We start from the raw sequence: 15,875 nt of genomic DNA, 5'->3' as shown, positions 1-15,875 counted from the left end.
TCAGATTGTCTCTGTTTGCAGATGACATGATTGTATATTTAGAAAAATCCATCGTCTCAGCCCCAAATCTCCTTAAGCTGATAAGCAACTTCAGAAAAGTCTCAGGATAAAAAATCAATGTGCAGAAATCACAAGCATTCCTATATACCAATGATAGACAAACAGCCAAATCATGAGTGAACTCCCATTCACAATTGCTACAAAGAGAATAAAATACCTAAGAATACAACTTACAAGGGATGTGAAGGACCTCTTCAAGGAAAACTACAAACCACTGCTCAAGGAAGTAAGAGAAGACACAAACAAATGGAAAAACATTCCATGCTCATGGATAGGAAGAATCAGTATCATGAAAATGGTCCTACTGCCCAAAGTGATTAATAGAGTCAATGCTGTTCTCATCAAGCTACCATTGACTTTCTTCAAGAATTAGAAAATACCACTTTAAATTTCGTATGGAACCAAAAAAGAGTCCTTATAGCCAAGACAATCCTAATCAAAAAGAACAAAGCAAGAGGCATCACACTACCTGACTTCAAACTATGCTACAAGGCTACAGTAATCAAAACAGCATGGTACTGGAACCAGAACAGCATGGTACTGCTACCAAAACAGAGATCTAGACCAATGGAACAGAATAGAGACCTCAGAAATCACACCACACATCTACAACCATCTGATCTTTGACAAACCTGACAAAAACGAGCAATGAGGAAAGGATTCCCTATTTAATAAATGGTGTTGGGAAAACTGGCTAGCCACGTGCAGAAAACAGAAACTGGACCCCTTCCTTACACCTTATACAAAAATTAACTCAAGATGGATTAAAGACTTAAACATAAAACCTAAAACCATAAAAGCCCTAGAAGAAAACCTAGGCAATACTATTCAGGACATAGGCATGGGCAAGGACTTCATGACTAAAACACCAAAAGCAATGTCAACAAAAGCCAAAATTGACAAATGGGATCTAATTAAAGAGCTTCTGCACAGCAAAATAAACTATCATCAGAGGGAACAGACAACCTACAGAATGGGAGAAAATTTTTGCAATCTGTTCATCTGACAAAGGGCTAATATCCAGAATCTACAAGGAACTTAAGCCAATTTACAAGAAAAAAACAGCCCCATCAGAAAGTGGGCAAGGAATGTGAACAGACACTTCTCAAAAGAAGACATTTATGCGGCCAACAAACATATGAAAAAAAAGCTTATTATCACTGGTTGTTAGAGAAATGCGAATCAAAACCACAATGAGATACCATTTCACACCAGTTAGAATGGCGATCATCAAAAAATCAGGAAACAATAATGCTGGAGAGGCTGTAGAGAAATAGGAACACTTTTACACTGCTGGTGGGAGTGTAAATTAGTTCAACTATTGTGGAAAACAGTGTGGCGATTCCTCAAGGATCTAAGACCAGAAATACCATTTGACCCAGCAATCCCATTACTGGGTATGTACCAAAAGGATTATAAATCATTTTGCTATAAAGACACATGCACACCTATGTTTATTGCAGCACTGTTCACAATAGCAAAGACTTGGAACCAACCCAAATGTCCATCAATGATAGACTGGATAAAGAAAATGTGGCACATATACACCATGGAATACTATGCAGCCATAAAAAATGATGAGTTCATGTCCTTTACAGGGACATGAATGAAACTGGAAACTATCATTTTCAGCAAACTAACACAGGAACAGAAAACCAAACACCACATGTTCTCACTCATAAATGGGAGTTGAAAAATGAGAACACATGGACACAGGGAGGGGAACATCACACACCGGGGCCTGTTGGGGGATTGGGGGCTAGGGGAGAGATAGCATTAGGAGAAATACCTAATGTAGATGATGGATTGATAGGTGCAGCAAACCACCATGGCACATATATACCTATGTAACGAACCTGCACGTTCTGCACATGTATCCCAGAACTTAAAGTATAATAATAATTTTAAAAAAGAAGACATGTGGCTCACACCTGTAATCCCAGCACTCTGGGAGGCCAAGGCGGTGGATTACCTGAGGTCAGGAGTTCGAGACTAGCCTAGTCAACATGGTGAAACCCTGTCTCTACTAAAAATACTATTTTATATATATATACACACACACTCTTTATATATATATATAAAATACATATACACACTTTATATATATAATATATATATTATATATAATACTTCATATACATATATGTATAATTGGCTGTATTGAGATGTCTTGGTTTCCTTGAGGTGTAAACATGAAATAATCTTATAATTCATGCTACCAGCTATATTCAACCAGTGCCCTTTCTCTCCCGGAGAGGCTCCCTTATTGATCTTTCAATCTAATTCCAGAATTTTTCAGTCACTTTTGCTTATTAAGAGAGTTTTGTCTATGAAGACTTAGTTGTACCTGTTTCAAAACCTCAGTCTTCTGTTCTACTCTGAGCTCTCCTCTTCCCCACAATGCAGGTAAACCTGAAGTTCCAGGGGCGGGGAGATATGGAGACTGCTCTCCCACTCTACTTCTCTCCTCCTGTGCTTCTCATCTGGGGTTGGGACAAGGACCAGGTGAAGAGAAGGAGGAAGGGAGGGATGGGGAGAGAGACAGTAAGAGGGAGAGGGAGAGAGAGAGAGGAAGAAAGAGAGAGTGAGAGTAAAAGAACATTTTCTGATCTACTTGATCCTGCAAAATGGGCTGTTGTTTTTTTGTCGGTGGTCATAAGGTAGATAACCTCCTATCAGTGATGTGGAGGCCCTGTGCCTTTTCTGTTGGTCTTCACAACTGGTCTAGTGCTTTGGAGAGTTATGGATATGTAATGAGCACAGATTAACCCAGGGTAGACAGGTGAAGATTCCAACACAGGTTTGGCCGCTGAGGGACTTCATCTTGAATATCTCCCCTAGGTTTGGTCATTGTCTGGGAGATGTGGCTACATTTTCAGACTGACCTTGTGATGGTGTATTTTGCCACATATTTTTTATGTGTATGTCTCTTTACCCCATACTGTAGCAGTATTTCACAAATCTTCAGCCTTTAATTTCATATGCCAGCTTACTTTTAAGATTAGGTTATGGGAAAAAAATTTTCATCTGCCTGCCATAGCCCAAAATTGGGGTCTGCAGAAGGGCACAATTTGTCTTCTGTACCCACTTTGTAACCTTGAGCACATAGTTCTTGCCCCTTCTTCACTGGCCGTTCCACCACACCATCTTCTCCCAGAGTTAGTTTCCTGCTCTAGTGGCATTGGAGCAGGTCAGCACACCTGGTGACTGATCAGACCTCCAGCTAGGAAAGATGTCAGCCTCCTCTCCTTTCAGGCACTTAAAAAATGTTTTAGGAACTCTCTTGGGCCCCCCTTCCTAAGATTCAGGGGATGGGAACTAGTTAATTGCCCACCAGATGGGGATGAAATAAGTGGATAATCCCTCTCTGCATGCTGCATTTCACCCCCAAACTTGGTTTTTGACCCATCCAAGTCTTTTGTATTTCATGCAAAGCAGACGAAAACACTCTTAAATTTCTTCCCAAACATTTTCCATTTCTAGTCTAACCCCATCTCAATAAATATAAGCACTATTCTTTCTATTGCCAAAAACTTAGTACTCATTCTTTATTTTCCTTGTTTTCTTTACTGTAGTAAATATCATTTGGCAACAAGCATTTCACCTTTATCTAGTGAGCTGAAAAGCAGAAAAGATCATCTCCCAGGCTCTCTACATCCGACTTTCTGGAAGTGAATTAGATCTTTTCAATTAGATACACTCATTTGGGATTTGGATGGAAGAAGTGAAAGTGACCATCCTTCTGTCATTTTAGCTATTTCTGCTGTCAAGCCAGATCATGAACACATGATTTTTTTTTCCAACAGGACTTTATCATCTGGTTACCAGTTTTATAGGTATTATGAGGCAGTGATAATGGTGGCCTCCTGATTCCGCCCACTGATCTCTAGCATCAGAGCCACCATGATGGGTTCTTGAACTCAGTATTTCCAATGGTGTTATCCTTTAGTCCTGATTGGGACAGAAGTAGTAAATCCTGAAAAGTCAGTTGTTGTGTTTTAGTAGTCTGTCCTGGAAGTATGCTCCCCTAGGCTTTCCAGTGATTTTGCAATCACTTTATTCCCTGTGTTAAATTCCTTTTTGTTTAATATATAGAAAGGTTCTACACTGAACTTGAATAAACTATACCAGAACCTCAAGTATGAGATCTAGGATTGTTTATGATCCACTTGGGTCTTAGAGTAGTGAAGATCTAGTTATTGCTTGAAAATAGGACACTAGTAGTGTCTGGTATGCCGTATAAAAATCACTCAATCAATTATGTTCTTAGACTTCCAGAGTGAACAATCTATTTTATAGGGAAGTGTTTGATGGACCGTGAGGCTGCTGGAATAGGTCAATAGAATAAGAATTTGAAGTACCAGGGAGGTGAAATGGGCTGAATTCTTTAAACGGCACTAGAGAAATTAAAGACATGGTATAATTTGCAGTTTTAAATTCTCTGCTCAAGATGTGGTCAGACAACTAAGAAACTTTTGTGATTTCCTGAAAGAACCTTTTATTTCTCATAGCTACAAATTTGATATAGCCAAAAATGAGTTATAGAATCTGATTCAATAGGTCACCAAATTTCAATATAATTTAATTCATGGCCTTTCTAGATCTGTTATGTGAAAGATAGTTTAATTATATTGGAAAGCGTGGGATGGTGAGAACTGAAAATGGGGACACTTGGATGTAATCGACTCTGGGTACTCTGACCCTCAAACTCTGTTTAGCCTCTCTTGCCGGAAGCCTTGGCAGAGGTGTAGATAAATATAAGTGGCAATATATTGTAACGGTGCTTGTGTAGGGAGGAAAGAACTTAAGTTAGATGTGGTCAAATGTGTTGGTGTGGGTGCACTTACCAGAGATCCTGTTTCAACATGCTAGTCAAGGAGCTGTGAGTGGTTCTGTTTACTTGTTTTATTGACCAAACCTGGCTTCTGTAATGGCCTGTCTCAATTAGACTGAAATGGTAGAAAATCCTTGATTGGATTTAAAGAAGTTATAGAGTTGCTTGAAGATGTTTGTGCTGCATATGCTTGCACCATCCAGAAGTGGAAATTATAACCCTACTTAGGGGTGGACTTAGAGAACAGTAGGAAGGAAATTCTTCTCGTGGGCATAACTTCAATAGGTATTTTTTTTTTTTTAACTTTCCTTGGAAAGAGTGCTTGGTCAGAAGTATGAATTTACATTGATGATGGTCAGTAGCAAACAGTTTTGCTGCATAATCAAGGACTTAGAAACAAGTTTGAAGGGTTGGGAACAAGAAATACTGGCGAAGAGGTATGTAAGGTATCAGAGAATATACCTAAATGAGCATATTTGTGTTCCATGTGATTGCTTAGTAACAGGTGCAGCTGCAAAAGGAGGAACTTAATTATATGGTCGACCAGTTGACCTAGTCTGTACATGTCAACCAGCATATGCCACTATGTGCACAGTGAGCTATGAAATAGAATAATCATTTAATATATTGTCCAAATTGGAGAACATTTGAGAGTTAAAGCAATTAAAAGTCTGGGAAAGCAAGCATGAACCAGAACTATCTTCATCAAACTGGGATACATGGCTACTGTAGCTATAAATGAAGAAGTCATGATGGCAGGGGTGGGAATTACGGAAGGAATTACTATCGCAGACTACCCCTCACCAACACTGCTGAGTGCTCAAGCTGCCAACAGCGGAAATTAACATAATGCTTCTGATACAGCAGCCATTTAGAGGGAATTGAATATTACATTAGCTCTCTTTCAGTATGGAAGCCAGCAGTGTTGTGTCTGCACCAAATGAATTTTTGTTTTCCCACACCAAGTTTCTGCCAATATTGTCATTCATTGACTTACTGAATGACTTACTCATTATCACAGTTTCCACACAACATTGCATATGCTAAGGAATTCACATTACAAGGGAAATAAGACAGTTGACTGACATCAATAATAGTAAAAGTCCTACTATGAATATTGACCTTAAACAAAGTGAATTGGCTTATATTGAAGATTAATTTACTCTATTTGTGTGTGTTCATCTGTTCTCATGCTGCTCATAAAGACATGCCTGAGACCAAGTAATTTAGAAAGGAAAGAGGTTTAATTGACTTACAGTTCCACATGGCTGGGGAGGCCTCACAATCATGGTGGAAAGTAAATGAGAAGCAAAGTCACATCTTACATGGTGGCAGGCGAAAGAGCATGTGCAGGGAAACTCCCCTTTATAAAACCATCAGATCTCATGAGACTTATTCACTATCATGAGAACAGCACAGGAAAAACCCACCCCAATGATTCAATTACCTCCCACCAGGTCCCTCTTATGACACATAGGGATTATTACAATTCAAGGTGATATTTGGGTGGGGACACCAAACCATATCACTGTTGGAAGATAATAGGAGTTTGGGATGCAGTTCTAGAGTATACATAATAGGAGTCTGGGATGCAGTTCTAGAGTTCGGGATGCAGTTCTAGGAGTTTGGGATGCCGTTCTGTCTGCTCCAGGCATGTGGTTTCTCTCATAGGCAGAGTACATGGATATGGGAATTAAGGAGTAAAAATGTAAGTGACATGTCTCACCAATTAACTGCATAATCTACTCACAACAATTTTGCTTCTCAACTTTTGGCTTTTCTGGATGAAATCTAGTAGAGATTATCCTAACTAGATTAAGTAATCTCAGTGTCCAGGGGAGAAATACTTCTATATGAGGGACATGTTAATGGTTTCATTAAATGGGAAGTTCTTGATCTGCTCATTCCACCCTTTTACCTCTCTGTTTTTACAACTTTTCACTTTACTTACTCTATTCCAGCCACACTGGCTACCTCCTCTTCTTCCTCCTTCCTCCTCCTCTTCCTCTTCTTCCTTTTTCCTCTTCCTCCTCTTCATCTTCCTCCTTCTTCCTCTTCTCCTTCTTCTTCTTCCTCCCCACCCTTCCTTCTTCTCAAATAACAAACACACTCTACCCGAGGGCCTGTGCGCTGGTTGGACCCTCTTCCTGGAATGTGCTACCTCTAAATATCTGCAGTACTAATGCTTTGCTTCCTTGATGTATTTTCTCAAATATTACCTTTATAATGAGGCTCACATTGAACATCCTATTTTAAATTAACCCACCTTTGACTTTTTGGCACTCCTTATCACTTCTTTCTTTTTTGTAGCATCTATCATCTACCTTACTATATAATTTATCAATATGATGTTTATTCTTTATTGTCTGTCTCCCCCATGGAGGCTGGGATCTTTGTTTTGTCCACTGTTGTCACCCAAGCACTGAGAAAAGTCACTAATGTGTATTAGCCCTTGGTAAATGTTTGTTAAATGAGTAAATCAGTAATTGAGATGGATGCTTGAATTATTGTTAATTCTAAGAATTCAGAGTTTATTCTGGAAAACTTCTGAAAATTCAATTTTAGGCAAATGGGCCCTGAGATTTAGATTAATCCCAGAAATACATTGAATCTAAGTGAAAGAATTTCTGCTTCTGATGATGTCAAGGAATCTTAAAATTGTAAGGGGTTTAAAGTTATACTCTGTCAACCTACATTTCCTTTCTTAAAGTGCAAAAGGTTTAATGAGGATCTTATCAATTTTCTGTTGTCCAGGGATTTTGCATTAGGAAATTTACACTTCCAGAAATTTGCTAAGCAGGCTTGAGCTTAATTCCATTAAGTGTACAAAACAGCATTATCTCTTTTTTATTTTTTATTATTTTTTATTTTGCTTTAAGTTCAGGGATACATGTGCAGAACGTGCAGGTTTGTTACCAAGGTATACATGTGTCATGGTGGTTTGCTACACCTATCAACCTGTCATCTCGGTTTTAAGCCCTGCATGCATTAGGTGTTTGTCCCAATGCTCTCCCTCCTCTTGCCCCCAACACCCGACAGGCCCCATTGTGTGATATTTCCCTCCCTGTGTCCACATGTTCTCATTGGTTGACTCCCATTTATGAGTGAGAACATACAGTGTTTAGTTTTCTGTTCTTGTGTTTGCTGAGAAGGATGGCTTCCAGCTTCATCCATGTCCCTGCAAAGGACATGAACTCATTTTTTTAATGGCTGCATAGTATTCCATGGTGTATATGTGCCACATTTTCTTTATCCAGTCTATCATTGATGGGCATTTGGGTTGCTTCCAAGCCTTTGCTATTGTAAGTAGTGCTGCAATAAACATAGGTGTGCATGTGTCTTTATAGCAAAATGATTTATAATCCTTTCAGTATATACCCAGTAATGGGATTGCTGGGTCAAATGGTATTTCTGGTCTTAGATCCTTGAGGAATCGCCACACTGTCTTCCACAGTGGTTGAACTAATTTACACTCCCACCAACAGTGTAAAAGTGTTCCTATTTTTTCTCATCCTCTCCAGCATCTGTTATTTCCTGACTTATTAATGATTGCCATTCTAACTGGTGTGAGATGGTATCTCATTGTGGTTTTGATTTGCATTTCTCTAATGACCAGTGATAATGAGCTTTCTTTCATATGTTTCTTGGCCACATAAATGTCTTCTTTTGAGAAGTGTATGTTCATATCCTTCACCCACTTTTTGATGGGCTTGGTTTTTTTTTTTTTTTTTAATTGGCTTAAGTTCCTTGTAGATTCTGGATATTAGCCCTTTGTCAAATGGATAGATTACAAAAATTTTCTCACATTCTGTAGGTTGCCTGTGTACTCTGATGATAGTTTATTTTACTGTGCAGAAGCTCTTTAGTTTAATGAGATCCCATTTGTCAATTTTGGCTTTTGCTGCTGTTGCTTTTGGTGTTTTAGACATGAAGTCTTTGCCCATGCCTATGTCCTGAATGGTATTGCCTAAGTTTTCTTTTTCTAGGGTTTTTATGGTTTTAGGTTTTATAATTAAGTCTTTAACGAATCTGGAGTTAATTTCTGTGTAAGGTGCAAGGAAGGGGTCCAGTTTCTGTGTTCTGCATATGGCTAGCCAGTTTTCCCAGTACCATTTGTTAAATAGGGATGTTTTTCCCCAGTTGCTTGTTTTTGTCAGGTTTGTCAAAGATCAGATGGTTGTAGATGTGTGATGTTATTTCTGAGGTCTCTGTTCTGTTCCATTGGTCTATGTATCTGTTTTGGTACCAGCACCATGCTGTTTTGGTTACTGTAGCCTTGTAGTATAGTTTGAAGTCAGGTAGCACAATGCCTCCAGCTTTGTTCTTTTTGCTTAGGATTGTCTTGGCTATACAGGCACTTTTTTGGTTCCATATGAAATTTAAAGCAGTTTCTTCTAATTCTGCAAAGAAAGTCAATGATAGCTTGATGAGAATAGCATTGAATCTATAAATTACTTTGGCTGGTTTCATGATATTGATTCTTCCTATCCATGAGCATGGAATTTTTTTTCCATTTTTTTGTGTTCTCTCTTATTTCCTTGAGCAGTGACAAAACCGTATTTTCTATGAAGCTTCCTAGTAGCAGAAATGAGAAAGCTCTCTATATACTCAAAGTTTCGGGCCCCTGATATCACATTCGTTTCGTTTAGAAATGTAAACCTAGTAGATCGTCACTAGAGCTGATGAGATTGGTGGGTGGTTGTGAAGTAAAAGAAGACACTTAAAAATTGTCAGTGTTCTTTTAACCAAAAAAATGACAATTAATAATTCATTTCTTCCCCTGCAGGAGACAGAAAGTAATTAAAGTGTCAAGTCACTAAGATTCAAATTTCTAGTAGCTTCCTGTTACATCTTATTGCTATATTCTGAGGACATGGCTATGAAGTGTACCAGCCTTCTATGACATGGAGACTTGTACATTCCTTGAGTTTCCCTATATGGGCCTAGGTGTAGCTCAACCTGCATTCACTCAAGCACTTAACATGGAAGGCTCAAGCATTCATTCATGGAATGCTGACTCTGTACCAGGATTTTATGGCAATCCTTAGAGGAATTTAAAGTCAGTGTTATTTTACTATGATAAATACCTTTCTTGAAGGATGGAAGATTATACAATGTTCATTTTAACTCCATAAAACATGGAGTGATGTAAATGCTTCATTTTCCCCTTTCCCTAGGGTCAATCCCCACCCCCACTCTCTCCAAGAGACAATTTTGGGGTGAGGAGAAGGAAAGGGGGAATAAAAGGGTCGCTTCAAGTATGTGTGTTTTAGGTACCCTATTAGTCACTTGAAATACATTATCTAATTTAGTCCTCATACCAATTTTGAGAGAGGGCTCTTATCCCCATTTTCAGGATAATAAAAAAGGGACTCAGATTAAGCAAAGGTCGCACAGGTAGTAAGGAATACAGTGTGGGACAGACACCAGGTCTGTTCAACTTGGGCCCCTTTCTTTATCTGATACAGTCTTTATTATGTTTGTCTTCTCACTGGGAGAGAGTGAAGGTAGTTGAGTTGCCAGTCATAAGATGATTACTTTTATTTTAAAATCTTAAATCTATATACAAAGATACATAGATTGTTGCCTAAGTTCATATTTGTATGAAGTACAAAATGTAGCATATTTGGTTCAGAGTTATTAAGCTAATCTGGTTAAATAAGTTTGACCCTGGAAACTCAAAAATAAAAAAAATTTACCTGAATGCTCTTCCCATTCTGGTTTGTTGTTGTTTGTTTGTTATTTTGGCAATTATAATATTTAGCAAAAGGAATATACTGGTTTAAATAACTGAATTTTTTAGCTTTCAAATCTTCGATTAAGAATGGAAACATTGCAATAAATTTTTTGGTTGAGAATAACAAATACTGTTCATGTGTGAAAGGAGTTTTATTTATTAGCCACAATTCAGCTTTTTTCCCCCAACAAATACAGGCATACTTTTCCAGAAGGTGGCACTCTAAGAACACTATTTTGATATTCGGATTTAGGCAGACAAGATGGCCTGAGTCTGTTATGCTGTGTGTGTTTGTGTGTGTGTGTGTGTGTGTGTGTGTGTGTGTGTGTGAATGTCTATTTGAAACGTAAAACAGGAAGCATAATAAAATTCCTTTTAAAAATTATGCAGCTTTAAAGATAAGCTTATCTAATTATATTACATGATTTATATATTCATGTTTTATTGAGAAAACAATAATGATAATTGTTTGATTAAATTGCTGTTTCTAAATTGCATTGTTATAATTCAAAAAAAGCAGAAAATTGTATCTTTTCTTTTCAGACACATTCAAAGTATGTTAACAAAAACATACTTTAGAGACTCCTGCAATTGAATAAAATTCCTATATGAAAAAATTTACTGCTTACATTTTTTGTTATCTCTGTCATGGCTAAATACCAAAAATATCTAATTAGTTAATCTTGAAATTTAATATTTAGTTTTTAGTAATATTCTCTTGATTTAATTTCATATAAATTTTCTAAAATGCCCTGTTACATTAGTAAATGTCTGGTGTGTTTTCATGAGATGTGCTACTTGACGATTGAAATCTTTATTGTGTTAGCACCTTTTTTGCTTTTTTCAACACCTTCAAGCTTATTCAGTAAAGAACTTTCCTTACATTGTCAATGGTGTCAATAGTGAACACTGACTTTGGAATTATAAGACCAACAATAGACCCAGATGACATCAACCATGTGTTACAGAAAAAAAAGTAAAAATAATTCTATTTCAGCTATATCTAGGCTGTATTTTTATATGCACTTCTAAAGATTTTCATAAACTCAGTGGTTACTGTGTGGATATTTTGAGAAATCCATAAACTTTATTTACTTTTTTAAAAATATGAGTTCTTTAAGATCAGCTTTTGGTTATAATTCTTATTTTGAATACACAGGATAAAAGAAAGCTCTTTTAAAAATATTTGATTGTGTTTGAATCACTGTAAAGCAAACAGCTCACAGTGACACTTTCTAGTGAGAATGTTCACCTTGCCTTAAAGGTGGAACAGTCTGTCTTTAGAGAGTTCAGGAAGAACACACTTTGAACTTGAGTCCTTCAGCAAGAAGTGTTATAAAGTAGTTTCAGGGGTCATTGTTTACAGTGTAAGATCTTCTTAGAAACCTTGCTGCTTTCTTTCCTCAACCCTTACTTTTTTCTCTATAGTTATAAAACAGGGATTCTGTTATTTTATTATTATTCATAACAAAATTCAAAATAATACTTATAATCATGACTTACTGTTTAGAATTCTTTTCCTCAAAGAATAAAAGACAAAAGAAAATATCTCATACCAGTTTGTTTCCACTGTCCTTCTTGTGAGTTCAGCCAGTGTTCTCTCTCTCACTCGTTTTCTGTTTCTTACACTTCTCAACTTAGAGTGAGAAATTATGAACAGGGCTGAGGATTAAATCGATGTGACTTTTATAGAATCAAAGAGAGAGGCCAAGTAGACTTAGAACATGCAAGACTACTTTTAAAAAACATACTCCCCTTAAAATTTATAAAACCTTTGTTTGATTACAAACATATAATCTCAAATACAATATGAATATGAATGAAGTTAGTATCTAATATTTTTTAATTGAGTGGTTTTTTATTTTTATTTTTAGGATAAACATGTTCTGACAGTTGTAACCATTGACAGAATGCTGGAAAGGCTGAAAAAGTCTAATGAACTTTTAGAGCTCATTCTTAAAGGACTTAATGAATATTTGGAAAAGAAACGCCTCTTTTTCCCCAGATTCTTTTTTTTGTCCAATGATGAACTTCTTGAGATACTATCTGAGACTAAAGACCCCACTAGGTAAGTAATTTACATGTAGAATACATGACTAAATTTATCCACTTAAACTTAATTTTTAGAACAAAGTAGAACATAAATATATATAATCATGTTTATATAATAATTTTTCTACAAGAATGTTCCAAGTATTGTATAATCAACTTTGGATAATTATTAAAAATGTAAGTAGTATCACTGAATGAACCATGGAGTCGTTTTCTTTTGTTTGTTTGTTTGTTTGTTTTTGAGATGGGAGTTTCACTCTTCTTTCCCAGGCTGGAGTGCAATGGCGCCACCTTGGCTCACTGCAACCTCCGCCTTCCATGTTCAAGTAATTCTCCTGCCTCAGCTTCTGGAGGAGCTGGGATTACAGGCATGTGCCACCATGCCCAGCTAATTTTGGTATTTTTAGTAGAGACGGGGGTTTCACCAAGTTGGCCAGGCTGGTCTTGAACTCCTGACCTCCAGTGATCCACCCGCCTCAGCCTCCCAAAGTGCTGGGATTACAGGTGTGGGCCACCGCGCCTGGCCAGATTTCTTAACTTACCACATCTTACAGATTTTTCAGAACACGACTCTTTCACAGCACATTCAGAATAAAAGCCAGTGCCCTCACAATGGTTTGTGATGTCCCACACAGATTATCTTTCCCCTGTTATCCTTCCTATTCATCACCTACTAGTCTTCTTGCTCACTCTGCCTGCAGTCCACCAGCTTTTTTGCAATTCCCCAGTAAAAGGGGCAGCCTCCTTTTTCAGTGTACTGTTCCCTTGCCTGGGATGCTCCTTACCCAAATGTCCATCACACTTCTTCCTTTACCTCCTGTAAGTCTTTGTGGAAATCTGCCTAAACATCTGTCATTCAGAGAGGTCCTCCCTGACCACCATATTTAAAGAGGTAGCTCCCTCCATGCTCAACTTGCCCTCTTTCCTGGACTTATTTTCTTTGCCTCATTTTCCGTCTGCATACTTGTTATCATCTGGCATACTCTATAATTTACCTATTTGTTAACGGCATGTCTTCCTCTAGCAGAATATAAGCTCCACCATGGTAGAGATTTTTTGACTGTTTTTTTCCCGCTGCTCAATCCTTAGAAGACCATCTGATATAAAGTAAACAGTGAATAGATATTTGTTAAACAAATTTGTTAATTTTGTATCTTGTGCCTTCAAAGTAGGGGATATGTAATCTAAACAAAAGGTAAATTTAGGCTCAGATTTCTATCTGAGTTTTTATACTCTGCTTCTTTTTGCCCATTTGAAAGATGAATGCGACGGGTTATTGGTAGTGTGCCAAAAATGAGGAGTTGTGTCAGTCCCATCTGTATTACATTGAATAGACTAATAGTTGGATACTGTCAATGCAGTTGACTTAGTAAACTGTAAAGTACCTAAGTTACTAAAGGTAATCCACAATTTTCAAGCAGTCTCTGAAGATCCCAGTTGAAATGACTACTTTTGTGCATTTGAAGATTCTTCAGATTCATGTATTTATCTGTTAGTCAAGATTGGTTTTCTCCTTTTGTTACCTTTAGCATCTTTTAATTCATTCTGTTGAAGACAAAGCCTTGTGGTTGTCTCTGTAGCTCTTACTGTAATTGTGATATTAAAGATGTTTTGTGATTATTCAGTTAATACTGACATCTCCATGGACTATATAATCCAGGTAGGCAGAGCTTGTGTTTTTTTGTTTGTTTGTTTTGGGGGTTTCTGGTTTTTGCACAGCATTTCATTCCCAGCAGCACCTAGCACAGGTCTAACACTACACATTTATGAACTTTAAACGAAGATTGCTGCATGAGGAACACTGGAATGTAAGGAATTGTTTTAACTTGGTTAATTCTCTTAAAAATATTTTTCCTGACAGGGTGCAACCCCACTTGAAGAAATGTTTTGAAGGAATTGCAAAGGTAGAATTTACAGAAACTTTAGACATTACTCACATGAAGAGCAGCGAAGGAGAGGTTGTGGAACTCATAGAGATCATTTCAACAGCCAAAGCCAGAGGTCAAGTGGAGAAGTGGTTGGTTGAATTAGAGAGAGTTATGATTAACTCCATCCACAAGGTAGCCAATTATACTTACGATTTTTAGAAAAGGATGATAGAATATTAATGTTATTAGAAATATACTATTTTGTACTGTTTTTGAAACAGAAATGGAGGCATGGAATTACCATTCAAATGTGATAGATAACTTGAAGGCAAAGAGATGCTCTATGATAGTAATTTTGTAGTGACTCATTAGAAAAGTGGAACAAAATACCATCCATACTACAGAACACTTGGGTTTGAGTAATGCATCTGCTCATTTCTTGCGGCCACATGCTAGTGCTTTCATCATTAATTAGATACACTTTGTTCTATGCAATCTATCTTTAGTCTTGCCTTGGAAGCACCTCTGTACATGATCACATCAATCTCTTTGACATGTATGAATCTTTTTGTTCAGTATATGTATGAAATGCATACAAAATGTTAGAAAATAATGTATACTTCCTACAATTAATAGCAACTTCATATTTTTCACATTTCATAAAACGTATTGTCAGCTCAATCATTTGTGATTATTTTTACTAATAGAGAATTTCAAGGCACACCAATAAATAAAGATTGAGCACTCCGTTTTTTTTTTTTTTTTTACTATAATGTGAGCTTAGCATTCAAGTTTTTAGTCAAGAATAAAAATCATGATGGAGCAAAGGAATAGAAAGGGAGTATAATTAATTAATTAATTAATTTTTTAAAAAAATATCAACTTTTAGATTCAGAGGTACATGTGCAGGTTTGTTACATAGATATATTGTGTGATTCTGAGGTTTGGGGAGTAATTGATCCCATCACCAAGGTACTGAGCATAGTACCCAATAGTTAGTATATCAACCCTGTGCCCCCTCTTCCTCCTCCTTGTGGTAGTCCCCACTGTCTATTGTTGCCATTCCCATCTATGACCATGAGTACCTAAGGTTGAGTTTCCACTTACCTGTAAGTGGGAACATGTGTATTTGATTTTCTGTTCCTGTGTTAATTCATTTAGGATAATGGTCTCCAGCTGCATCCATGTTGCTGCAAAGAACATAATTTCATTATTTTTGTGGCTGCATAGTATTATATGGTGTATATTTACCACATTTTCTTAATCCAGTCCACCATTGATGGCACCTAGGTTGATTCCATGTCTTTGCTATTTTTAGTACTGC

General features: G+C 37.1%; 1 protein-coding gene across 3 annotated transcripts in view; it reads left to right on the top strand.

Moving 5' to 3' along the window:
• DNAH7 (dynein axonemal heavy chain 7) overlaps positions 1 to 15,875 on the top strand; it is a 340,785-nt gene that overhangs the window by 126,764 nt on the left and 198,146 nt on the right. For all 3 annotated transcript variants that reach the window (XR_004176604.1, XM_009182666.4, XM_031651428.1), the window contains exons 20-21: positions 12,506 to 12,699; positions 14,545 to 14,743. Coding sequence is in view for 2 of the 3 variants with exons in the window: in XM_009182666.4 (XP_009180930.4) it covers positions 12,506 to 12,699; positions 14,545 to 14,743 (393 nt within the window). In the remaining variant the exon portion in view is untranslated. The remainder of the gene's footprint in view (positions 1 to 12,505; positions 12,700 to 14,544; positions 14,744 to 15,875) is intronic.

The sequence above is a fragment of the Papio anubis genome, chromosome 10, assembly GCF_008728515.1.
Source record: "Papio anubis isolate 15944 chromosome 10, Panubis1.0, whole genome shotgun sequence".
Lineage (NCBI taxonomy): Eukaryota > Metazoa > Chordata > Mammalia > Primates > Cercopithecidae > Papio > Papio anubis.
This window is presented reverse-complemented; position numbering and strand designations above follow the sequence as displayed.